At 40.0% G+C, this 27,755-nt stretch overlaps 1 protein-coding gene across 3 annotated transcripts; it reads left to right on the top strand.

Annotated features, from left to right (window-relative positions):
- SKA3 (spindle and kinetochore associated complex subunit 3) lies at positions 1–22,058 on the top strand. 3 transcript variants are annotated; one of them, XM_019039734.4, is made up of 9 exons: positions 1–196; positions 3,878–3,939; positions 4,055–4,220; positions 8,172–8,583; positions 14,643–14,728; positions 16,499–16,584; positions 18,374–18,577; positions 20,380–20,498; positions 21,049–22,058. In XM_019039734.4, coding segments are annotated over exons 1-9 (1,239 nt in total). In that variant the 5' UTR covers positions 1–93; the 3' UTR covers positions 21,050–22,058. The 3 variants fall into 3 exon arrangements, with proteins under 3 accessions (XP_018895279.2, XP_018895281.1, XP_018895280.2); XM_019039736.4 differs by lacking the exon at positions 3,878–3,939 and having other exon boundaries at positions 45–196; XM_019039735.4 differs by lacking the exon at positions 20,380–20,498 and having other exon boundaries at positions 78–196.
- The last annotated feature ends 5,697 nt before the right edge of the window (positions 22,059–27,755 follow it).

Here is a 27,755-nt window from a genome sequence, read left to right as displayed (position 1 = left end):
GTCCGGCGCCGAGATTCAAACTAGTGGCGGGAGGCTGTGAGCTGAGCGGCGGCCGTCTGCGTACGCCTGGAGTCCTTCCCCGCTGTGCTCAGCATGGACCCTATCCGGAGCTTCTGCGGGAAGCTGCGGTCTCTGGCCAGCACGCTGGACTGCGAGACGGCCCGGCTGCAGCGAGCGCTGGACGGAGAGGAAAGCGGTGCGTGAGGCGGGCGGCCAGGGCACGATGCGTGGGGTGCGCCGCGGGCGGAGGGGCGTGGCGAGTGGACGGTATGTCCCACGGGAACCGCCAGGCACTGACGGCGTGGACGGCTGCCACCGAGGCGCAGGGCGGGTGCTGCGCGTCTCAATGCTCGGCGTTTGGCGTTAGCGTAGCTCCCGGGCCTGTTTATGGTTTATTCATAGGAACCCTTGTCGCGTGTCCGTTTCAGACCCATATACAACCCCAAGGCTCTCTTGAGATAATGAAAGTAGCACTATTACGTTATAAACAGAGACAGCAGCACTTAAGAATAAGAACCTAAATTAACAGATTGAGCTCATAATACATATACTAATTTATACGTGATATGCTTTCGTCACATACAATATGTGTGCTTGTCAATGAAATACCATGTAAACCTAAACAGTTTCTCTTAGAATCAAGCTATTTAACGTTGTTCTTTACACAATACTTTACACATATAGTGATTTTTTTCTCACTCAGGTGGTCCACAGTTGCAGTAAACCTCTGTGTTTTTCCCGCTAAACCATGTTGCCAACACAAACACTAGTACTCAACAGTGCTAGGGTTTAAAAAAATATGTGTATATAAATAAAGCAAAATTCACCATTCCCCTTTTTATTAGAGATTTTTTAAATTGTTGAAAAAGTAGTTCAGATTTTGGAATTATTTCATAAATGTCATAATTGTAATGTGCTTTAAAATATTACACCCTGCAGACTACTTTTACTTTAATTATATAATGAATGATCTCCAGTCACTTGAAAATGTCTATTTCTGCCGGGCGCGGTGGCTCACGCCTGTAATCCCAGCACTTTGGGAGGCTGAGGCGGGCGGATCACAAGGTCAGGAGATCGAGACCATCCTGGCTAACACGGTGAAACCCCGTCTCTACTAAAAATACAAAAAATTAGCCGGGCGTGGTGGCGGGCGCCGGTAGTCCCAGCTACTCGGGAGGCTGAGGTAGGAGAATGGCGTGAACCCGGGAGGCAGAACTTGCAGTGAGCCGAGATCCGCCACTGCACTCCAGCCTCGGCGACAGAGCAAGAGTCCGTCTCAAAAAGAAAAAAAGATTTGGCCGTGCACGGTGGCACACGCCTGTAATCCCAGCATTTTGGGAGGCCGAGGTGGGTGGATCGCCCGAGGTCAGGAGTTCAAGACCAGCCTGGCCAACGTGGTGAAACCTTGTCTCTACTAAAAATACAAAAAAATTAGCTGGACATAGTAGTGGGCGCCTGTAATCCCAGCTACTCGGAGGCCGAGGTGGGAGAATCGCTTGAACCCTGGAGGCGGAGGTTGCAGTGACCCGAGATGGCGCCACTGCACTCCAGCCTGAGCGACAGAGTGAGACTCCAACTAAGAAAGAAAAAATTGTCTTCAGATGGCCATTAGGAATGTGAAAAGACATCAGTTTCATTAGTCATCAAGGAAATGCAAATTTCATTAGTCATCAAGGAAATGCAAATTAAACCTCAATGTAGCACAGTTGCATACCCAGCAGGATAGCTAAAACGAAAAAGAGAAAATTACCAAGTGTTTGGAAAGATGTGGAACAAATGCACTTTTTGTTATTGTTGTTGGAGCAGTACGCACTTTTTTTCTTTTTTTAAAATTATTATTATACTTTTAAGTTCTAGGGTACATGCGCACAACGTGCAGGTTTCTTACATATGTATACATGCGCCATGTTGGTGTGCTGCACCCATTATCTCGTCATTTACATTAGGTATATCTCCTAATGCTATCCCTCCCCCCTTCCCCCACCCCATGACAGGCCCCAGTGTGTGATGTTCCCCTTCCTGTGTCCAAGTGTTCTCATTGTTCAGTTCCCACCTATGAGTGAGAACATGCGGTGTTTGGTTTTTTGTCCTTCCAATAGTTTGCTGAGAATGATGGTTTCCAGATTTATCCATGTCCCTACATAGGACATGAACTTATCCTTTTTTATGGCTGCACATGATGTATATGTGCCACATTTTCTTAATCCAGTCTATCATTGATGGACATTTGGGTTGGTTCCAAGTCTTTGCTATTGTGAATAGTGCAGCAGTAAACATAAGTGTGCATGTGTCTTTATAGCAGCATGATTTATAGTCCTTTGGGTATATACCCAGTGATGGGATGGCTGGGTCAAATGGTATTTTTAGTTCTAGATCCTTGAGGAATCGCCACACTGTCTTCCACAATGGTTGAACTAGTTTACATTCCTACCAACAGTGTAAAAGTGTTCCTATTTCTCCACATCCTCTCCAGCACCTGTTGTTTCCTGACTTTTTAATGATCGCCATTCTACTGGTGTGAGATGGTATCTCATTGTGGTTTTGATTTGCATTTCTCTGATGGCCAGTGATGATGAGCAGGAACAAATGCACTTCTTATGCACTGCTGGTGGGAGTGTGAACTGTAAAAATCATATTGGAAAACTAGCAGTATTTACTGAAGTTGAGCATATGCATAACATATAATCCAGCACTTTTTCTAAGTCTCTTAACATACAGAAATATGAATACATTGGTACCAAAGACATGTTCTAGGAAGTTCAAAGCAATAGTTCCAAACTAGGCACAATCCAAAGTGTTTCAACAATAGAATAAATAAATTTGGTATCATGCAGTGGAAATGCTACACAATAATGAACATGGATTAGATTATGAACGTGGAAGAATGTAACAGTTGAGTGAAAGAAGCCAGTCGCAAAAGAGTACATATTATTTGAGTCCATTAAATCAAGTTCATAAGTGACAAAACTACTTCATGGCGTTAGAAATCAGGGTAAGGTGGCTGGGTGCGGTGGCTCACGCCTATAATCCCAACACTTTGAGAGGCCGAGGCGGGTGGATCACTTAAGGTCAGGAGTTCAAGACCAGCCTCACCAACATGGTGAAACCCCCATCTCTATTAAAAATATAAAACTAGTCAGATGTAGTGGCGCACACCTGTAGTCCCAGCTACTTGGGAGACTGAGACAGGAGAATCGCTTGAATCCGGGAGGTGAAGGTTGCAGTGAGCCAAGATCGCACCATTGCACTCCAGCCTGGGCAACAAGAGCGAAACTCCATCTCAAAAAAAGAAAAAGAAATCAGGCTAAAGTTTACCCTTGGGGGGAAGGGAGAGACTATAAGAGGGCTTCTAGAGTTCTACTAAGGCTCTGTTTCTCCTTCTTTTTCTTGAGCTGAGGGCCAGTTGTGCAGGTATGCTCATTTTATAAAGTTCATTAAACTATATACTTAGGATTTGTATGCTTTTCGGTATGTATGTTATACAGTCATGTTACTTAATGGGGATACATTCTGAGCAACATTAGGCAATTTTGTTATTGTGCGAACATCATAGAGCATATGTAACACAAACGTAGATGATATGACCTACTGCATACCTAGGCTGTATGGTGTAGCCTGTCGCTCCTAGGCCACAAACCTGTATAGCATGCGACTGCATTGAATACTGTAAGCAACTGTAACATTATGGTAAGTATTTGTGTATCTAAACATAAAAAAGGTACAGTAAAAGTATGGTATTATCTTATGGTACCACTGTCATATGTGATCTATCATTGACCAAAATGTCATTATAAGGTATATGATTGTATACTATTCTTTTTCTTCCTCCTTTTCCTTACATTTATTGGACTTTTTTCTTTCAATATTCATATTGAAGACTTTGAAGATTATCCAAAGAGAATTTTATATGACCTTCATTCAGAAGTTCAGACTCTAAAGGTATCACTCCTACAATATTGATTTATTATTTTTCTGTGGCGAGTAATTTTTTTATCCTAAATAGATTTAGTCAGAAGTTAGAGAAATTAAAATGTACTTTCTTTATTCATAAAAGGATGATGTTAATATTCTTCTTGATAAAGCAAGATTGGAAAATCAAGAAGGCATTGATTTCATAAAGGCAACAAAAGTACTAATGGAAAAAAATTCAATGGATATTATGAAAATAAGAGAGTATTTCCAGAAGTATGGATATAGTCCACGTGTCAAGAAAAATTCAGGTTTGAATAACTTCATTTTATAGCATTTGTTTTAGTATTAAAGAAACAAGGCAGCATGATTAACTAAGACAACTGTAGCCTTGGCTATGGTTTTTAGTTCTAGCTCTGTCGTTATCTGACGCTTATTTGATAAATATTTAGTCAACTCTCACTGTGTGGTGTGCTTTTGGAGTGCTAATCAGGGGTGTAATATAAGGACAGTCCTTGTTCTCCTTTCCAAAATGCCAAATGAAAGCTAGCACAATGCTAGATTTAGCACATTTAGGCTAGATGGCCTATTTAAATGAAAAACTACAAGATAAATCTTCAAAACTTGGGATAGGTGGTTTCTAGTTAGCCCTGCCAATAAAAGCTGAGAGACCTCAAGGCATGTTATTTCATTTTTCTTGTTCACAGTGTTCTCTTCTATAGAATGAGATATTGGCTATAAAATTTGACGAAGTCCTTTTTTGATTCTAAAATTTTAATGAAGGGCAGTCTATCATAGTGGTTTAGAATTTGGAGCCAAAATGCCTGAGTTCAAATCTGTATTCCACCACTTAATAGCTGTATTATTATCTTTGTCAAGTTACTTAACCTTGTGCCTCAGTTTCTCATTTGTAAAGTGGGAATGTTTAGTATATCTATCTCATGAGATTGTATAAGGATTAAATAAGATAAAGTTGCTTACAGCAGTTCCTAGCATGTCAGTCACCCAAGATTAATTATTAACGGTTATTGTTATGCCCGTACCTCTGAATGACTAACTTCAGTGTCTTCATTTCTTTTTTTTTTTTTGAGATGGAGTCTCGCTCAGTCATGCAGTGGCACGATCTCGGCTCACTGCAAGCTCCACCTCCCGGGTTCAAGCCATTCTCCTGCCTCAGCCTCCTGAGTAGTTGGGACTACAGGGGCCCGCCACCACACCCAGCTAATTTTTTTGTATTTTTATTAGAGACGGGGTTTCACTGTGTTACCCAGAATGGTCTCGATCTCCTGACCTCGTGATCCACCTGTCTCGGCCTCCCAAAGTGCTGGGATTACAGGCGTGAGCCACAGCGCCTGGCCCAGTGTCTTCATTTCTATTATTGAATTGAACAAGTATGTATTGAGGATGTGTGTGGCAGGTAAGTTAAACAGTCCATGTGAGACGGGCACAGTGGCTCATGCCTGTTATCCCAGCAGTGTGGGAGATTGAGGTAGGAGGATCATTTGAGGCCAGGGCTACATAATGAGACTCTGTCTCTACAAAAAATTCTTTTACAAAATTAGCTGGGCATAGTGGTGCACACTTGGAGTCCCAGCTATTCAGGAGGCTGAGGCAGAAGGGATCCCTTAAGCCCACGATTTCAAGGCCGCAGTGAGCTACTATCACGCCACTGCATTCCAACCTGCATGACAGAGCAAGACCCTGTCTCAATAAATAAAATACATACATACATACATACCTACATACAAACAACCCATACCACCACCACCACCCCCGATGTGGAATCATAGAATTCAGCTGACTTTGGTGTGAAAGAGCCACAGATTCAAATACGGGCTCCACCAGTTATTACATGCGTGACCTTGGGTAATTTCTCTAAGTTGCTTTTTCCTCACTTATAAGATGGGGATAATAATATCTCCCTATGGAGTAGTGATAATGATGATTTATTAATCTCTGAAATGACAGCCCTGTGATAAATACATCAGTAGGTTTTTGGCAACTCTTGTAGCAAGAACTTTCTGTTCTCAAAAGTAACAGAAAGCATAATGCCAAAACAACTCAGTGACTCAGAAGCTCTTCAAGGGAACAAAAACTATGAAATCAAAATATAAAACTTTAGAGATTTAAACTCAAGGCTTTTAAAACAAAACAAACAAACAAGAAAGTATATAACCGGCCAGGCACGGTGGCTCATGCCTGTAATCCCAGCACTTTGGGAGGCCAAGGTGGGCAGATCACTTGAGGTCAGGAGTTCGAGACCAGCCTAGCCAACATGGTGAGACCCTGTCTCTACTAAAAATACGAAAATTAGCTGGGTTTGGTGGCGTGTGCCTGTAATCCCAGCTACTCGTTAGGCTCATACAGGAGAATTGTTTGAACCCAGGAGGCGGAGGTTGCCGTGAGCTGAGATTGCACCACCACACTCTAGCCTGGGTGACAAAGCAAGACTCCATCTCAAAAAAAAAAAAAAAAAAAAGTATATAACCTATTAATGGTTGAGAAACTGTATATCTTTGAAATGCTCACCTATTATTTTTCTCAACTAGGTGTTTTATATAGGTGTTCCAGACTAAGGATACAAACTTATCTTTATATAGCAGTCTTTGCTATTTAGCTGAGGCATCTGGAAGTTACAAATCTAAAATAATATCATACTCTGTGTTAAATCTGGAACACAGTTGATTCCATACTGTCATGAAATTTTAAAATATAGTTTCAGGCCAGGTGCAGTGGCTCACGCCTGTAATCCCAACACTTTGGGAGTCTGAGGCAGGCGGATCACTTGAGCCCAGGAGTTCAAGACCAGCCTGGGCAACATGGCAAAACCCCATCTCTACAAAAAGTACAAAAAATTATCGGCATGGTGGCACATGTCTGTAGTACCAGCTGCCTGGGAGGCTGAGGTAGGAGAATCACCTGAGCCCAGTGTTGTGGGTGTGACTAGCTGGGGCTAGTGTCTCAGGTGGTAAAGGAATTTACCGAGACAGTTGTAGGTAGAGAAAGGCAGATTTATTAGCGAAAGTATGAAAATACATTGCAAGGTTGCAATGGGCAGTACAGCAGAGAAGCGGCTGTCTGCAAAGAGGCAGAGGCCGAAGGGAAGTTTTATAGGGTCATGCTGGAGGCGGGCTAGGTACAGAACAAGGTTGTTGTGACCAGGCATGGTGGCTCACATGGGTAATCCCAGCACGTTGGGAGGCCGAGGTGGGCAGATCACTTGAGCTCAGGAGTTCTAGACCTGTCTAGGCAACATGGTGAAACCCTGTCTCTACCAAAAATACAAAAAATTAGCTGGGCATGGTGGTGCGTGCCTATAGTCCCAGCTTTGGAGGTTGAGGCGGCAGTGAGCCGAGATTGCCACTGCACTCCAGCCTGGGGGACAAAGTGAGACCCTGACTCAAAAAATAAAAATAATAAAAAAAAAGAAACAAAGTTGTTGTGCCTGCAGGTTGTTTGTGATTAGCCTTTTCTCAGAACAGTTGTTCATTGTTCTCCCCAACCTGGGGCCTTCCCCCATTGTTGCCTACTTATCTGTGATTGTGCCACTGCACTCCAGCCTGGGCAACAGTCAAAGCTACAGAAAATATATTCTGATGCTCACTGAAGTCTGAGAAAGAAAAAAAAAAGAAACCAAGAAAATATTACGAAAAACTAGTAAATCACATTAAGGATATAAGAAAATTGGACTTTTATTTGTGAATATTAATTTTTCATCTTGTAACACTTTAACTTGCTTTCCTTCTCTAATTAATGTATAATCACAATGGGATATGGGTGCACAAGAGATACATGTCAGAACTTTATTAAAGGGACAATTGAAATAACATTTCAGCTGAGTGTGGTGGCTCATGCCTGAAATCCCATCACTTTGGGGGGCCAAGGCAGGAGGATCATTTGAGCCCAGGAGTTTGACACCAGCCTGGGCAACATGATGAGACCCCATCTCTACAAAAAAAAAATTTAAAAATTAGCTGAGCATGGTGGCACACCTGTAGTCCCAGCTACCCCAGGGTCTGAGATGGGACGATCACTTGAGCCCAGGAGGTCCAGGCTGCAGTGAGCTGTGATCACACCTCTGTACTCCAGCCTGGGTGGCAGAGCGAGACCCTGTCTCAATAAATACTAAATAAATAAAATGTTTAGACAATCGGAACTTTTGCTGATTTGGGAAATTTCAGATAAGCTGTTTTCTGTTGTTTTTGTAAACGTGAAATTTTCCATTTTGAGTTTGACCAGAATATTCTGATTTTGCCTCCTAGTACACGAGCAAGAAGCCATTAACTCTGACCCAGAGTTGTCTAATTGTGAAAATTTTCAGAAGACTGATGTGAAAGATGATCTGTCTGATCCTCCTGTTGCAAGCAGTTGTATTTCTGAGAAGTCTCCACGTAGTCCACAACTTTCAGATTTTGGACTTGAGCGGTACATCGTATCCCAAGTTCTACCAAACCCTCCACAGGCAGTGAACAACTATAAGGAAGAGCCCATAATTGTAACCCCACCTACCAAACAGTCACTAGTAAAAGTACTAAAAACTCCAAAATGTGCACTAAAAATGGATGATTTTGAGTGTGTAACTCCTAAATTAGAACACTTTGGTATCTCTGAATATACTATGTGTTTAAATGAAGATTACACAATGGGACTTAAAAACGTGAGGAATAATAAAAGGTAAGCAGCTCTGTTAAAAGGCATATTTTATCTAGCTTTCTAAACCTTTTGTATTTATTGATTTTTTTTCCAGAAGAAATATAATGTTTCAGACAACATTTTTGCTTTAAAAAGTTTTCAGATATTTATTTATTTTATTTCAATAGGTTTTAGGGGAACAGATGGTGTTTGGTTACATCAATAAGTTCTTTTTTTTTTTGAGATGGAGGCTTGCTCTGTCACCCAGGCTGGAGTGCAGTGGCGCGATCTGAGCTCACTGCAAACTCTGCCTCCTGGGTTCATGCCATTCTCCTGCCTCAGCCTCCCGAGTAGCTGGGAATACAGGCGCCAGCCACCATGCCTGGCTAATTTTTTTGTATTTTTAGTAGAGACGGGGTTTCACCATGTTAGCCAGGATGGTCTTGAACTCCTGACCTCATGATCCGCCCGCCTGGGCCTCCCAAAGTGCTGGGATTACAGGCGTGAGCCACCGCACCCGGCCAATAAGTTCTTTAGTGGTAAGGTTTTCAGATACTTTGTATTACAGATCTTCTCGAATCACCAATACTATCAATAAAGTGTGAGCTGTCGGTTTCTTCAGGTGAGAGACTATAGAAGTGATAAGGGCCTGAAAAAAAGATATTTGTAGGGATAGAAAAGAGGGAATAAAATTAAAGGGGTAAAATTAGTAAGAACTTGTGATTGATTTGCTATGGAGACACGGGAAAAGAGGATGATCTAGGATAAACCCCAAGTTTCTGTTTTGTTGCTTGGGATGATGTTAGAACAAGAAAAGAATACCTGGAGTATGGGAGGATAGGTGATGTGTTTACATGTTGGTTTTGACATTGTTAGTGCCTCTTCATGCTTAGGCATTCTAGTATCAGTTTAAAGCTCAGTGAAGAATTTGGTGCTAAACTAGATTTGGGAGTCATTAGCATGGAAATGGTGATTAAAACCGTAAGAGTTACAATGAAAATACCACTTATCAAAGTAGCCAAGCAATGTCTATAGATAAATACTTATCATTAAAAACTGTTACTATTAAAGAAGGAAAATAAACATTCATGTCAAAGAAAAAAACCCCACAACTCTGGGGGAAAAAACACTAAAGATAAAATTTTAATCCAAAAGATTTTTAAAAGAGTAGAATTGATAAACCTAAGAACTGGTCCTTATCTAAACATAAATACAAATAAGAGCATTAAGAACTAAGGACTATATTGTGTGTTTTGTTTGTTTGTTTTGTTTTGTTTTCCAGATGGTCTTGTTCTGTCCCCTAGGCTGGAGTGCAATGGCTCGATCTCAGCTCACTGCAAACTCCACCACTGAGTTCAAGTGATTCTTGTGCCTCAGCCACCTAAGTAGCTGGAATTGCAGGCGCACACCACTACATTTGGCTAATTTTTGTATTTTTAGTAGAGACAGGCTTTCACCATGTTGGCCAGGCTGGTCTTGAACTCCTGGCCTCAAGTGATCCACCTGCCTCGGCCTCCCAAAGTGCTGGGTTTACAGGCGTGAGCCACTGTGCCTGGCCTATGTTTTTATTTTTCTAAGCTGTCAGAAAATATCATAGGGTATAGTATTGGGAAATTTGAAAATTTCAGATAAAGTTTTGGAAAATAATACAAAATGATAAAAATTGACCTGAAGTAGAAAACCTGGGTAGACCAGTAATCAGAGAAGAAAACTGAAAAGTTATCAGATAACAGGCCAGGCACAGTGGATCGCTTGACGTTAGAAGTTCAAGACCAGCCTGGCCAACAGGATGAAACCCTCTCTACTAAAAATATAAAATTAGCTGGGTTTGGTGGAGGGCACCTATAATCCCAGCTACTTGGAAGGCTGAAGCAGGAGAATTGCTTGAACCCAGGAGGCAGAGGTTGCAGTAAGCTGAGATCACACAACTGCACTCCAGCCTAGACAACAAGAGCAAAACTCTCCCCAAAAAAAAAAAAAGTTATTAGATAACAAGCTCCAAAAAGCTCTGAGCATAGATGGTGTTCTGGATGAATCCTTTCTAATGTTATGTCACGTCATGTTATTGTTTTGAGACAAGGTCTTGCTCTGTTCCCAGGCTGGTGTGCACTGGGGCAATCTCAGCTCACTGCAACCTGCGCCTCCTGAGTTTAAGTGATTCTGGAGCCTCAGCCACCTGAGTAGCTGGGACTGCAGGCATGAGCCACCATGCCTGGCTAATTTTTCTATTTTTAGTAGAGATGGGGTTTTGCCACGTTGCCCAGACTGCTCTTGAACTCCTGGGCTCAAGTAATCCACCTGCCTCAGCCTCCCAGAGTGCTGGGATTACAGGTGTGAGCTACCACGCCCAGCCTAACATCATTCTTGATGCTCTGGCCAGTGTAATGAGATAGGAAATAAGAAATATTTCTGTGTTGCACTTCTAGGCCATTTTGTACCTAGGCAACTCAAGAAAATCACATGAAAAACGTATAGAAATAATAAAATTCAAGTAAGAGGCTGATAGAAGATATATATTTTATATAGTTACACAGGGCAACTCTTTCTTTCTTTATGTATTTATTTATTTATTTTTAGAGACAGGTTCTTAGTCTGTCACCCAGGTTGGAGTGCAGAGGCATCATGATAGCTCACTGCAGCTTCGACTTCCTAGACTCAAGCAGTCCTCCTGCCTCAGCTTCCCAAGGAGTAGGTGGGACTACAGGTGTGGACCACCATGCCTGCCTATTTTTTTTTTTTTTTAACTTTGTGTAAAGACAGGGTCTCACTGTGTTGCCCAGGCTAGTCTCTAAGTCCTGGCCTCAAGTGATCCTGAAGGTATTTTTGAAGTAAAGATGATTCAGTAAATTATACTGGAACAATTAGTTAACTGGAAAAAAAATCAAGTCATCTCTGCCTCAAGTCAACATAAAATATAGATAGATCAAAAAGATAAATATTTAGATAAATTATTTAAAAAATAAAAGAAAATATAGATAAGTTATCTGTTTAAACAGTGAAAGAGTATACTGCAATTACCAATATGTTTGTAATTGCAAGAAACTTGTAAATTAATTGACATGATTAGACATCTTAACGATATTTGTTTATTCTATTCAGAAATATGGAAGGGAACATGAGTCAGGCATGGTGATTCATGCCTTAGTTCCACCTGCTTGGGAGGCTGAGCTGGGAGAATCACGTGAACCCAGGAGTTTGAAACCAGCCTGCGCAACATAGCTAGATCCCGCCTCTAAAAAAATAAAAATAAAATAAGTAGACTGGAACATGAAGCATATAAAGGGCAAAAAAGAAACCAAGAAAATAATTGCATTGAGGGCTATTACACACATACTGATAAGAAACCACTAACACCAAAAGCAGCCTAGGCAATGGACAGGAATAGATATGACTAATAAATATTTTAAAAACAGTTTTGTCTATCAAAATAGTACAAAGCATATTTGTTTTAACTGTTAGAAGAGTACAATGAAACGTGTGTTCATATATCATTGTCAGGAATGTATCATGGAAAGAGTTGATTCTTAACTGTTTAAAACCTTTTACCTAGGTAAATGACTATTTTACCTCTACGAAAACTTAACAAACATTTTGGCACAGTAGTGTTTATTACAGCCTTATTTTAAATGGGGAGAATTGGAAAGAACCAAAATAACAGTAGAAAGTAGATAAATTATGGCATGACATCAAAGCTAGAAATCATACTAAAGAATATGGATAGATTTAATCACAAACAAAATTTAAACCACTGTATCATAAAATATTTGACCAACGACAAAGCAGGAAAAGTGTTATAACATGATAAATATATGTGCATATATATGTTATATAGATACATAACATGTTTTAAAAACCCATATGCAGTAATTAGTGAAAGACAGACATCCCAATATTTAAAACAAGCAAAGACATGAATTGACAAAAGAAGAGGCCGGGCGCAGTGGCTCACGCCTGTAATCCCAACACTTTGGGAGGCCAAGGTGGGTGGATCACTTGAGGTCAGGAGTTCGAGACCAGCCTAGCCAACATGGTGAAACCCTGGCTCTACTAAAAATACACAAATTAGCCGGGCGTGGTGACGGGCGCCTGTAGTCCCAGCTACTCGTTAGGCTCATAGAGAAGAATTGTTTGAACCCAGGAGATGGAGGTTGCAGTGAGCTGAGATCGTGCCACTGCACTCCAGCTTAGGTGACACAATGAGACTCCATCTCAAAACAAAAAAACCCCAGAAGAAATACAATTGACCAATAAGCATATGAACACTTTTAGCCTTGCAGGTAATGAAGGAAATTCAAATAAAAAAATGAGATGTCATTTTTCAACTATCCAGATGCATATTTGGCTAAAACATATCCAGATGTTTTTATTTCCAAGTTTTAACTAGGCTTATTAATGTTAAGAGAGAGAATACCAAAAAAGGCAGGTTATATTCAGTGTTGATAAGACATAAGAAAATGCTTTTATAATGCTGGTGGCCACTGGTGAATCTTTCTTAGGGAAAATTGTCAGTGTATATAAAAGCCTTTATGAAATTTTACTTAAATGAACAAATTCAAGGAAAACAAAGTGTGCATATAGTGTTATATATATAACACTATTATTTCATTTATAGTTCCAAAGTTCAAAAGCACAAAAATTATATTAAGAGTACACAAGTAGTTAAAGTACCAAGCAAATCTAGACAGAAATTTCCCTCTGTAGGGCAGAGATGGGTACCAAGTTGGGAAGCTTCCATAGAGGACTACACAGGTACTAGTAGTATTCTTTCTTTCTTTTTATTTTTAGAGACAGGGTCTCACTGTCATATTTTGGTTCTTTCCAATTTTCCCCTATTATAAATAAGCTGTGATAAATACTACTGTGCCAAAATGTTTGTTGAGTTTTCTTAGAGGTAAAATGACCGGGTAAAAGGTTTTAGACATTTACAAATCAACTCTTTCCATGAAACATTCCCAACACCCAGGCTAGAGTGCAGTGGCAGGATGATAGCTCACTGCAGCTATGAACTGGGTTCGAGTGGTTCTTCCACCTCGGCCTCCTGCGTAGCTGAGGCTACAGGTATGTGCCGCAACTCCCAGCTAATTTTAATTTTTTTTATTTTTTGTAGAGATGGGGTCTTGCTATGTTGCGCAGCCTGATCTCCAACTCATAGCCTGAAGAGATCCTCCCACTTTGGCCCTGCAACAGGCATAAGCCACTATGCCCAGCCCTTTTATATTTAGAACTTTTGTACAACATATATATTCTTTTGTATATGTGCCATACTGTATACACACTTTTAAAAAAATGTTTTACACAATGACCACGCGTAGTGGCTCACACCTGTAATCCACACCTGTAATCCCAGCACTTTGGGAGGTCAAGGTGGGTGGATCACCTGAGGTCAGGAGTTCGAGACCAGCCTGGCCAACATGGTGAAACCCTGTCTCTACCAAAAAAATACAAACATTAGCCAGGCGCAGTGGTGTACGCCTGTAGTCCCAGCTACTCGGGAGGCTTAGGTGGGAGAATCACTTGAACCTGGGAGGTGGAGGTTGCAATGAGCCGAGATAGCACCACTGCACTTCAGCCTGGCGGCAGAGCAAGACCATGTCTCAGAAAAAAAAAATGTTTACACAAGATGTTAAAGACAGCATGGGTCATTATGTTTAAATTCAAAACTGGAAACTTGTAAGTGAAAATCAATCCTGAACTATCTTGTATTCAGTGATATTCTCTTTATAACTATTTTACAGACATCTGTGTAATTGGCTAGGACAATGATAATCATATGACAGGATCAGTCATTTTAGTCTTAAAAAAATGGCAAGTTTTTAATCTATATGTGTACACTGGTTATAAAATTCCACTTTAGGATTTTGAAGCCCCAGGAGTTACACAGTTCCCTTTTTGAACTAATAAGTTGAACTTAATGGTCCTTAACCTTTTTGTACCATGGATATATATTAGAAAAAAGAAAAGAATTTGTTTCATGGGACTTCTATACCATAAAGCATAACTGAATGTTTGTCCAAACTTGATATTTAGTAAGGTTAAATTTTTTTCCCAGAGATTGAATGTTAACTTTTTTAACCTTGTAATTTCTCTATGAATCACACCAGTGAGGAGGCCATAGATACAGAATCCAGGCTCAATGATAATGTTTTTGCCACGCCCAGCCCCATCATCCAGCAGTTGGAAAAAAGTGGTAAGTATAAGAATCAAGTTACTTCTCAGGAACATTTTTCCCAAACTATCTTTGAACAAAATTGATTTCATCATCTTAGACATTCTAATAGTTTTCTTCATCTGTTTCATTCGTAACATTGGATTACATTAAGTACCATTTCATTCAGCATGATTTTGTCCAAGAGAAAGAAAATTTTCTGGTATGTTTTTAATACTCTTGATTATGTTCAATATCTGTCAGCTTGTTATTAACATTTTAATTTGAAACTTACATATTCACCAATCTTTTGATGTAGGGCCATAGTACTTTTTCTTTTAACCTATTGATTAGAGTTGTACATTATCTTATATAAACCACGCATGGAATACATCAGCTGCCAATTTAAATTTTGGTTTCTTTTAAATAGCTCAGTAACTTAAAGAAAATTTTCATACAGTGTTTTCATATTTGTCCCAGCAAACATGAAAACATTGGTGTTCATGAAAAAGCAAGATAAAAAAATCCTAGAGTTTTATGATTTGTTTTGTTTTCTTTGAGACGGTCTCACTCTGTTGCCTAGACTGGAGTGTAGTGGCACGATCTTGGCTCACTGCAGCCTCAACTTCCCAGGCTCAAGCAATCCTCTCAAGTATCTGGGACTATAGGCACACACCACGACGTCCAGCTAATTTTTGTATTTTTTGTATAGATGGGGTTTCGCCATGTTGCCCAGGCTGGTCACAACTGTAGACAACTCATTGCAACCTCCGCCTCTTGGGCTCAACCAGTCCTCCCACCTCAGCCCCCACGTAGCAGGGACTACAGGCTTACACCACCATGCCCAGCTAATTTTTGTATTTTTTTGGTAGAGGGGTTTCACCATGTTGCCAATGCTGGCCTCAAACTCCTGGACTCAAGTGATCTGCCCACCTTGGCCTCCCAAAGCACTTCATCCTTTTCAATTGATAAATAGTATTCTACTGTATATATGAGCCATATTCATTTGCTGATTAGGAGATAGTGTTTTTATTTTCCATTATTATAGGCAGTGCCTTAAGGAAATTTTCCCTTGTGCATATGTGTGTTTCTCATATCTAGGAGTAGAATTGCCAGGTCAAAGGGCATGCACATTTTTACTTATTCTAGAAAATGCTGAATAGTCAGCTAAGAGTAGCTGTTAAGATTTATCTTCTCACTAGTGGTATTGAGTTCCTGTTTCTCCGTCTTTTCCAGTACTTGATGATTTTTAGACTTAAGATGTTTTGCCAGTTAGATTGTTTTTCTAACATATTTACCTTTTCTCTTTGTTGCTTTTTAAGGTTGCCTCAATGATACTATGTGTTCTAGATAGCAATTGTCTATATATGCATGGGTCTCTCTTGTTCTTATCTTTAATTTTTCCATCCCTGGTTAATGTTACACTGTTTTTAACTACTGTACCTTTGGAGTAAGTCCTGCCATCTTGGAAGACAAGTGACCTGTTCTCCCTCTTCCTCCTCCTTTGTCAGAAGTTTGATAATTTTCTTCATAAAGGTTTTACACCATTTTTAATAGATATATTTGTAGGTATCTTGTCTTTCTTGCTACTGTGAAAAGTATCTTTTTTCAAATTATATGTGTAATAGTTTGTTGCTTTTATATTTAATATATATTACAACACAACTATTTGTTATTGTGTATTACTCTTGCATCCTTGCTGAACTTTAGTAGTGCTAATGATAATTACATATGTAAATATGAGATTTTTTTCCTGTCCAGTTAAGCATACTAAGTTATAGTTTTTTAATGACCATTTTATGTGTCTTTTAGATGCCGAATATACCAACTCTCCTTTGGTACCTACATTCTGTACTCCTGGTTTGAAAATTCCATCTACAAAGAACAGCATAGCTTTGGTAACTTTCCATAAAATTGAAAGCCACAATCTTTCTCCTAAAGACTCATATACACTACTGCTTGCAGGCTCAAAGAGTCTGTTTAGAAGACATGGATGAATCCAGCTTTTAGGAATGTATTTACAGTGCATTTCTGGAGGGTAGCTTGGCAGCATAAATCAATTGCTCTAAAAAAATATTTTTCATACCTTTAAACCATATCTCAGAATTTTTTCTAAGGCAAATTTGGACAAAGATTTAAACAAGTTATAGAGTAAGGAACAGCATTATTTATAAGCACAAAACATGGGAAATAGTATAAATATTGAATGATATCAAAGAACTAAAACACAGCAAGGCATATCCATAAGATCAGGTGTTACATATACTATCATGTTTTGAAAAACAGATGAGAGCATATAAAAAGAATGTTTTCAAGAAATATTAATCATATGGAAAATGATGTGTGTATATGTACACACACACATATATACACATATTTTAAGGAAAAAGAGTGGATAGAAACAGCAGTGTAGTTATCTCTGGGTGATAAAATTATGGGTGATTTTGTGCTTTTTTTCCCTAAATTTTACCAACAAATAAATTTAATCAGATTTCATCAAATCAAAACCTTATCCCTCTTTAGTCAGTATGGTCACTTAACCAATGCTATAGAAAACCAATACTGTGTTAGGGTATCCAATAGAATTTTCTATAATGATGGAAATGTTTTATAGTCTGCACTGTCCAATATGGTAGCCTCTAATCACGTTATTGAGCACTGAGATTGTGGCTAGTATATCTGCAGAACTAATATTTAATTCTTTAAATTTTATTTAATTTTAATTAGCTTAAAATTTAATTTAAAGAGCCCCATGTGGCTGTGGCTACTATATTGGACAGTGCAGCTGTGGATGAACACAGGGCTGTGTTATCAGTTGAAGTATCAGGTTATCTGCCTGTTAGTACCTGCCATTTACAGTTAATCTACTCTTTATGTTCATGTGGAAGGTACCCTACTGAGGTGACACTCTATCCTCTCTCTCTGTTAACTCTGACCTGAGAGAGATGAAGCGACTTACCCAATTGGCTGATTTAGCATGAATAATCTGCATACTAAACTTAACTCTGGTCTGCTTTCTTCCTTTTGGGAGTGCATGTGGTAACATTTGTTCATGCTGTGATTTTCGTCTGACTACACTCACTGTTGCCTGAGATGGGGTGGGAGTATCCATCTAAATCTTTGGTTCATTCTATATAGTTATGACATTAAGCGTTTTTTTGGTTTTTGTTTTGTTTTGTTTTGTTTTGTTTGTGACGGAGTCTCACTCTGTCACCCAGGCTGGAGTGCAGTGGTGCGATCTTGGCTCACTGCAACCTCCGCCTCTGGGTTCAAGCAATTCTCCTGCCTCAGTCTCCTGAGTAGCTGGGATTACAGGCAGGCGCCACCACACCTGGCTAATTTTTTGTATTTTTAGTAGAGACGGGGTTTCACCATGTTGGCGAAGCTGGTCTCAAACTCCTGACCTCATGATCGGCCCACCTCGGCCTCCCAAAGTGCTGGGATTACAGGCATGAGCCACCTCACCTTGCTGACATTAAGCTTTAACTCAGCCTTTATTAGTAATGAAGATGATATTTTGTCCTCTGTATGCCATTTGTTCTTGATTTTGTTTAGAACTTGGTCAGAGAAGATGGGGCATATGGGAGCCTATTAGAGACCCCAATAGAAGTAACAAATGATTAGCTATTTTTATTTACTACATTATGTTATATTACCATAATTTAATGGTCTATTTTTATTCAATAGGTATCCACAAATTACCCATTATCAAAAACAAATAGTTCATCAAATGATTTGGAAGTTGAAGATCGTACTTCGTTGGTTTTAAATTCAGACACCTGCTTTGAGAATTTAACAGATCCCTCTTCACCTACGATTTCTTCTTATGAGAATCTGCTCAGAACACCTACACCTCCAGAAGTAACTAAAATTCCAGAAGATATTCTCCAGGTTATTTTTCCAGGCTATTTTTTTTTTTTTTTTTTTTTTTTTTTGCTGATATTCTTTTCAATATGAAATATTTAAAGACCTGAAACTGCATATAAACTGTCTTATTTATCATTGGGCTAGTGTGCTAATTTTGGTGAAGAGAGAATCTAAATTCTGAGCTGTCAGGACCTTATTTTCTAATCTTGTTCAACTGTGGTTTCCATGTTGATCATGGTTCCATTAGAAGTGTTGCTGGCAAAGTCAGAAAAGTCATTTACCCTACAATTTCCCAGAGCCAGGGTATCATGAATAACATACCAGTGTTTCTTGAACTTGAGACTTCTTAGACCTCAGTTTAAGAAACACTGATTGATGTATATTAGAATATAGTCATGTGCTGCATAACATTTTGGTCAATGATGGACTGCGTATGCCACAGCAGTCATAAGATTATGATACTGTATTTTTACTGTACATTTTCTGTGTTTAGATATACAAGTGCTTATCACTGTGTAGCAATTGCCTGCACTATTCAGGACAGTTACATGCTGTACAGGTTTGTAGCCTAGGAGCAATAGGCTATACCATATAGCCTAGGTGTGTGGTAGGGTATACCATCTAGGTTTGTGTAAGTACTGTGATGTTCACACACGATGAAATCACCTAATGCATTTCTCAGAATGTATCCCTATTGTTAAGTGATGCCTGACTGTATCTGATTCTTTAGTATTTAACAGCAGTTACCATTAGCCTACTAATGACTTATAACAACTGCCAATTCTAAATAACCAGTCTGATTCTTTGACAGTCTCCCTCCTTAATAGAAGTTACAGTGTTTGGCAATTATTACTTACACGTGTGGAATTCTTAATAGCCATTCTAGAAATCTTCCTGACTTATGGAGACCCATGAGAAGGATAAATCACTTCGGAAAATACTCAGATGCCATTAGAACTGACTCATGCTAGGATATCAATAAAGTAGTTGTTATCCTTTTTTCTCTGTCTTTTCTGCTTTTCTGGAAGATATAATAAATTGCATGAAGAAGGAGCATCTTCTGTCTTTATGAAAATTATATAGTTTCCACTTCCCTGTGGTTGCTTCATCTCTCCTTATTTCTTTGTAAAAGGAAGGAAGCCTTATATTTACTATATCACCCCTTTATGCATGAAAAAATTATAGCTGATACCTCATGTTCTCCTTTCATAATTTTTATAATTGATGACCTTCCTTTTGAGCATTCGTTTTACATCTTTCCTTTGTGTATTTTCCCTAACATCTTTGTTAAGGCTTAATTTCCTCTCAGGGATATATTGCTACTTGTTTTCACTAACCTCAGTCAGAATACATTTTAAGCTTTAAAAATCAGTCCTTCACATCCAAGTTAAATTTCTAATATCTCCATCTTTTCATTGCCGTTAGCATTTCTGTTTTTTTTTTTTTAGACCAAGTCTCGCTCTGTCTCCTAGGCTGGAGTGCAGTGACATGATCTCAGCTCACTGCAACCTCCGCCTCTGGGGTTCAAGTAATTCTTGGGCCTCAGCCTCCTGAGTAGCTGGGATTACAGGTGTGTGCCACCACTCCTAGCTAGTTTTTGTATGTTTAGTAGAGACGAGGTTTTACCTGTTGTCCAGCCTGGTCTCAAACTCCTGACCTCAAGTGATCCACCTGCCTTGGCCTCCCAAAGTGCTGGAACTACAGGCGTGAGCCACCATGCCCGCCCCATAGCTTTTATTGAACATTTTGTGACTTCTTCCAAATTTAGGTTATGTTATTCATATGGTTCGATAAAAAGGAATTTGCTTTTTTTTTTTTTTTTTTAGCTTTTATCAAAATACAACTCAAACCTAGCTACTCCAATAGCAATTAAAGCAGTGCCACCCAGTAAAAGGTTCCTTAAACATGGACAGAACATCCGAGATGTCAGCAACAAAGAAAACTGGTGAGTATGTTACCTTTGTAAAGAAAGTTCGTGTGTTATTTGAGGAAGACATTTAAAAATTAACATTTGACCATCCTGACCAACATGGTGAAACCTCATCTCTACTAAAAATACAAAAATTAGCCAGGTGTGGTGGTGCACACCTGTAGTCCCAGCTACTCGGGAGACTGAGGCAGGAGAATCACTTGAATCTGGGAGGCGGAGGTTGCAGTGAGCCGAGATCATGCCACTGCACTCCAGCCTGGCAACAGAGCGAGACTCCATCTCAAAAAAAAAAAAAAAAAAAAAAAAATTAACATTTGAATATTGGTAAAAATTTTGTTTTTAATTGACATTTGCCAGCTTAAGTTAATAGCCTGTCTCTATCTTTTGATATAGAACTTGTGATCCCTGAATCTCAGATTCCCGAATTATCCAGTTTAATGATATCAGTGGGAATCTATCCTCAATTATTTTATAAGTGTAAAATATATAGCCACAGTATTGTGTCATTTGTCTTAATGGCTTTTAATTTTATTAAATTGATATTTGTTATTTGTATCTGTTGCAGAAATTCCAGTGGATCTATCCAATACAGAAACTGAACAGAATGAGATGAAAGCTGAGCTGGACCGATTTTACCATTCACATTGCCCTGCCTCTGTCCCCCTTTAAACGTTGACCCATTTTAAAGACAAACATGAACATTAACATCATAATGTGCTTTTTATGAAGTTTCAATAAGGTTTAACCTTAGTCTTGTTGACATGTAGCCCAGTCATTCACTCTTTAAGGATTATTAGTGTTTCATTGATACTAAATTACCCAGCTTAATCAACAGAATGGTTTAAGTAGTACCAGGAAGTAGGACAAGTAATTTCAAAAATATAAAGGTGTTTGCTACTCAGATGAGGCCGCCCCTGACCTTCTGGCCAGAGAGACATTGCTGCCAGCCAGCTCTGCCTTCCCATCATCTCCTTTCAGGACCGTCCCACACCTTTTACTTGCTCAGTGCTGTCTGAAGATGCCATTGATTCTGAAATGTATACCAGCCTTTCACTGTGTACCGTGTGTATATAAATCCACAAAACCGGATGAGCTGCTTAGGGAGGGAATATATTCAAAGTGTACCAAGGACCAAATCCTGGAGTTCTCCCAACTTTAGAGGATGGAAAGGGGCAGAGTAATCTAGCAAAGGAGACTGAGAAGAGGCCAGTGAAGTAGGAAGAAAGTATTTCAAGGAGAGATGATTCTGTGAATATTGCTGAGAATTCAAGTAAAAAGAGGACTGAGAATTGACTGTTGGCTTTGGCAAAGTCGATGTTATTGACAACATTGATTAATTTTGATGGAGTGCTGGTACTAGAAGTCTGTAGTGGATGGAAGAGAAAACAGCTGAGGAGGTAAAACAGTGGCTTTAGACAGCTCTTTTGAGGAGTTTTGCTAAAGAAGGGAGGCGAGAGAAGGCGTAGTAGCTAGAAGAGGTTATGTAGTGAAGAGGTTTTTTAAAGATGAGTGTATTAGTCTGTTCTCATGCTGCTAATAAAGACATACCCAAGACTGGGTAATTTTTAAAGGAAAGAGGTTTCATGGACTCACAGTTCCACATGGCTGGGGAGGCCTCACAATCATGGCAGAAGGCAAAGGGGGAAGAAAGACACGTCTTACGTGGTGGCAGGCAAGAGGGTATGTGCAGGGGAACTCCCCTTTATAAAACCATCAGATCTCATGAGACTTATTCACTATTATGAGAACAGCATAGGAAAGACCCACCCCCATGATTCGGTTACCTCCCACTGCATCCCTCCCACGACGTGGGAATTATGGGGGCTACAATTCAGGTGACATTTGGGTGAGGACACAGCCAAACCACAGCGATGGACAATAGAGACTGTTAAGCATTTCTGATTATCTGCAAGGGAGCACCAGTTGTTTAGTGGTGGCCCCTCAGTTTGTCCAAGTCATATTTCCCTAACCCTTACCACCTCCCTCCTGTGATGCTAGTTTCTGTTTCTTAGAACTGATGCTTCCAGCTTGTCAAGCTTCAAATATTGGGATTTTCAAGTGTGTCTTCCCACGCCTCTTAAAATGAAATCCAAGATCCTTATTTTGGCTTACATGGCCCTACGTGATTTGACCCCAGCTTGCTTCTCCTTCCTGCCCCTTGTGCTCCAGCCACACCACCCTCTTCCACTCCTCCGTTCTTCCTGCCCCCGGGCCTCACACAGGCTGCTCTCATCCTGGAATACTTTTTCCCACCCACTGTGCTAACACTCCCTCATCCTTAATTGGTGGACACTTGATGTTTTTGTCTGCCCCCTAACTACTGCCCTTAAGAACTTACAGGCCAGCTCCAGGCTCAACCAAGCAACATCACAACTTCTGACCACACTGGTCAAGTCAGGTCAATGAAAGCCCATTCCGGGACTGGGGAAGTACTGGGGAAGAGCAGCACACTTCTGGAGATGCAGAGGTACAGCTGGAGCCGTGAAGGGAGGGCCGGCCTGTGGAGGAGCCCTCGCAACAGAGTTGAGGTGGTGTTGGAGCTCAAGGATCAGCTGGGCCTGAAGTCAGCTAGCTCTACCATGGACTTCTGTTAAATGATGCATAAACTCCTTGCCCTTGAGCCAGCTGGAGTTTTCTGTTACTTCAGACTTTGAGCCCTGGCTAATATGCTCTCAGATTAAGTATCATTTTATCAAAGACTTTACCTATCTTCCTGGTTTAAAAGAGATCTTTCCCCCTTAGTTCTTTCTCAGCACCTTATTCTCGTCCTTCATAGTATTTGGTAGAATTTAATTCTATTTAATAAAATATTTGGGTATACTTTTATTTAATATTTGTCTCCCCCACTGGACCACAAAAGCTCAGTGAGGGGCAAGGACCTTGTTTGCTTACTTTGTCCATTACCCGAGCACCTAGCAGTTTAAAAGGTTTATTGTGTGAATTAGTGATTACATCAAAGAGTTGAGATCTTACAATGCCAGGGATGGTTCTAAATGCTATACATTTATTAACATGTGTAATTAACTCTTTGAGGTAGGTACCCAATTTTCAAATGGGGAAATTGAGGCTTTAATGATTAACTTTCCATGTCCGATTTCCCATCCCAAGTCTTGTTTGTTGCCAAGCCCTACGGAGGCTCCATCTTTTAACATCTTTCTACCACTACCCAGATTCTCACCTAGATTATTACAATTCTTTAGAATTATCTGATACTCCTCTTTATCTGGAACTCCTGCCAAAGGTCAGTAGGTGAGTGCTTTACTGATTGTGAGCTCATCGTTTCCTCTTTTGTTCATGCTGTGCACTTTATTGGAGTGTAGATCCCACTCCACGTTTAGGAGTTGAACAGGCTTAAATGCCATCTGTAGAAAACCTTTCATTATCCTACCACAGTTTCAGTAGCAGTTCTTTCTTGTGATATTTTTCTGTCCATTTTATCAATATTTGCACCTTTTCCTCCTTACTAGACTGTAAGATTTTGAAGAAGGATCTGCATCTGTGTCAAATCTTTGTATTGCCAGGTTCATAGCATCTGGTACATAAAATAGGCACTCATCTAAAATTTTCAACGATTTTTTAATATCCCTCAGAAGGTTCACTTCATTCTTTGTTTTGTTCTGTTTTGTTTTGTTTTTTGAGCCTCCCTCTGTTGCCCAGGCTGGAGTGCAATAGTGAGATCTTGGCTTACTGCAACCTCTGCCTCCCAGGTTCAAGCGATTCTCCTGCCTCAGCCTCCTGAGTAGCTGGGATTACAGGTGCGTGCCACCACATCTGGCTAGTTTTTGTATTTTTAGTAGAGATGGGGTTTCACCATGTTGGTCAGGCTGGTCTCGAACTCCTGACCTCGTGATCTGCCCACCTCGGCCTCCTCAAGTGCTGGGATTACAGGTGTGAGCCACCATGCCCGGCCCACTTCATTCTTAAATTGCTCTAATTTCATCAAATTCCATTTCCTTTTTTTTTTTGAGACGGTGTCTCGCTGTCGCCCAGGCTGGAGTGCAGTGGTGCAATCTCTGCTCACTGCAACTTCTGCCTCCCAGGTTCAAGCAATTCTTCCACCTCAGCCTCCCGAGTAGCTGGGATTACAGGCATGTGCCACCATGCCTGGCTAATTTTTGTATTTTTAGTAGAGACGGGGTTTCACTGTGTTGCCCAGGCTGGTTTTGAACTCCTGACCTCTGGTCATCTGCCAACCTCAGCCTCCCAAAGTGCTGAGATTACAGGTGTGAGCCACTGCACCCGGCCAAATCCTGGTTAAATTTTCTTATGAGTTAGTTGTAACTGGGTTGACATAGTACGGTGGGTAGTGCAGGAAATTCTAAACAGCTGAAGGCACAAATTGAAGAGGCTAGAAATACCTTTTTTCTCTTTAAAATAGCTTACCTTTACAGAATATTCACTGCCCACCAGGCTCTCCCCTAATTTCACTGACTCCTCCCAAGTTTTATGAGGTAGGGATATCATTACACCTTCCTATAATAAAGTCTGCATTAACATTCCCAGGCTAAGAACTTTTGCTTATTACAACTACTCTTTAGTATTAAAATTACTTTTATGTTTAGCTTATTTCCCCTAAGGATTTCTTAAGGGGGAGAATCCGTGATTTTGTCTTCACAGAATAGTTGCCTAGTCATGATTAATCCTTTCTAACAGAATAAACATAACTTCCTTCAAGCTTGTGCCATTGCAGACTCCCAGAAATTAGTTATTTGCAAAAGCAACCTATGTTTAAGTAATAGAAGACAAACCAGAACAGGCAGACATCTGGCTGCTCTTAACACATTCAAAATGGAAACTATGACCATGTCATATTTTTTTTTGAGAGGCATTTTGAGTTTGTTTAAAAACTGAAGAGGTCTACTTTAGATAACCAGGCAAAAATTGCTACTTGTAGGGAATAACATCACTACAAGAATAGTGTGTCAGTGTAGTGTGGGTGGATGCCAGACTATAAGAAACAGGATAAAAGAAACTGAGTATGAAAGAACATTATTTCTGGAAATGTTTCAACTAATCCTCTTATTTTTGGCTACCTAGGTCCAATGCCCCATTTTTGAGCTGTTAAAGTAGCCCCTCAATCTGGGCCTCACTGTCACCTATAAATAGCAACTATAGTCACTGTATCTCAGTTGTGGTTACATGAGGTAATGCTGGTAAAGTTGTTCCTCAGCACAGTATCAATGTTCCTTACTTAGGGGGTCATGTCTGGATAAACTCATCATGAGTTGAAAATATCCTAAGTCAGAAGTGCCCTTTCTACTTATAAGATGTTCAGTTGGCAGCTGGTTTATTGGGATGTAACCCCATAATAAGCTGAGGACCGTAGTGAATGGCTTATCGCTTATGCGCCACTGCAAAGCTGAAAAATCTAAAGTTGAACTATCATAACTTGGGAACCATCTGTGTTTGGCACAAGTAAACACTTAAAGCATAGTTACAAACTTGATTTAGAGTGTTGCCTTCTATTTCACAAAAACAAGGCCGAAATGTGTTTAATTGAACAAGAGGTGTATCAAGTTCAGCTCATTATGTTCAACTTTAGAGAATTTTAAACCTAGCCTAATAATGTTTCTTTCTACATTCACACCTGCCCCTCACATGCATACAACCGATACCTAAAACATTACCTGAGTCAATGATCAGCTGGGCATAACTGTCCCAGTTTTTGTACACCGTGAAAAACTAAGACATTATAGGCAATATCGTGTACTGTAACACATATTCCAAAGGGAAAACGTCAATTCCAAAATACCTAGGAGTAAATGAGGCAACCAGGGCAGACACTAAAGCACTGAGCAAGACGCTGTCATGATGACTATCTATTTCTATTTTATATGTGGGGAAACAGCTCAGTTATTACTCAAAGCCACACTTACCAAAGCCAGAGGTAAACTAGTACAAGTCTTTTGATTCTTAGCATTATATTCAATAAATTCACTAGGTATTCTCTAACTGTACTTTTGATGGAATATTGAAATCTTTAAAGGAAAAATTCCATGTTGGAACCAAGCAAAGGGTGGAATTTGACAAACCAGCCCAACTACTTTGGCTTACAAAGTCCTTTATTTAGTTCCTACCCTCTTCATCTGCATAGTAAATCATAGGGTTCCCCACCTCCCCACCATGAATAGAAGTTAATCATGGCTATTCTCCAAAAAGCTAGGTGCAAATTAACTTTATGGCTCCAGTCTATCTAATCTGAATAAATAAACAACCTAAAGGTTTGGGGTAAACCACAGCACAGAAGCACCAGATCTAGGCTCCAGACTGGTCTCTGCCATTGCTAACAGGGACACCAATTCCACAGAATCATTAGATTTTAAATGGCTGTTTTTGTATGTACCAGGTAAAACTAGTGCAATTTTATTGCTGCTAGTACTTTTTTTTTTAATTTTGGGATATACATTTTCAATTGGCTACTGTAACAAACTAAAGGGAATTTACAATACACTGTCCTACTGTTCATAAACTTCAAAATGAGAGTAGTGCCATGGAAGAGAAGAGATCCAGTTTTAATACCACTTTACGGCCAATAATCAGTATTTATTGTTTCTCATTTGTCAGGCACTATTCTAAGCTCTTTTAAAATATTCAGTCTTAACAATCCTATAGGCTGTTATCTCCATTTTACAAAATAAAGATTGAAATAATTTATCCAAGGTTGCAGTCACTGCTGCAATCAGGACTTGAATGTTCTGCTGCACTGTCTTCATCACTGCTTTACTGCCTCTCAGATCAGATGCACGCCACTACCTAGCACACAAGAGGATGTGTGAACACCTCCTACTCATTCAACCTGACCTTGTCCTTGGCTCTTCTCCCTCCGTCTTAAGATTCCTCCTTTACCCCTCCCTCCATTTGCAAATCTCCAGGGTTAAACCTTTCTACCTCTACCGAAACCCTTGTTTCCTCTGAACTGGTTCCAGCCTTTAAAATGCCCTATTCCCCACGTTAAAAATTTAAGTGCTCATTGTGTTGCCTGTTCTTTAACCTTTTATGTCATGGTACCCTGATCAAGGCGGGGCAATCTCGTCCAACACAGCTTCTTCAACTTGCCGCAGCTTATACTATTCCAAACTGCCTCTGCTGCCACTTGAGCTCACTCTCACGTGTCCTTTCCAACTGCATACAGCAGTCTACACCACAAACTCATGTTTGATTTCATACAATCCCGTGGCTTTCTTGTTCTGCCCCTTTGGGCTTAACCATACGCTCCTCCACTACTTAGTATAAACCCCGTTCCCAGGCCTCCATTAACTTTCACACTCAGGC

The sequence above is a fragment of the Gorilla gorilla genome, chromosome 14 (assembly GCF_029281585.2).
Source record: "Gorilla gorilla gorilla isolate KB3781 chromosome 14, NHGRI_mGorGor1-v2.1_pri, whole genome shotgun sequence".
In the NCBI taxonomy this organism is placed as follows: domain Eukaryota; kingdom Metazoa; phylum Chordata; class Mammalia; order Primates; family Hominidae; genus Gorilla; species Gorilla gorilla.
This window is presented reverse-complemented; position numbering and strand designations above follow the sequence as displayed.

Bases quoted from the DNA above. Each gene is read 5' to 3' on its own strand.
- SKA3 (XM_019039734.4), top strand. From the start codon at position 94: ATGGACCCTATCCGGAGCTTCTGCGGGAAGCTGCGGTCTCTGGCCAGC. The intron at 16,585-18,373 runs GTAACTTTCCAT...TTTATTCAATAG, and splicing joins CAAAGAACAGCATAGCTTTG to GTATCCACAAATTACCCATT. The intron at 18,578-20,379 runs GTTATTTTTCCA...TTTTTTTTTTAG, and splicing joins TTCCAGAAGATATTCTCCAG to CTTTTATCAAAATACAACTC.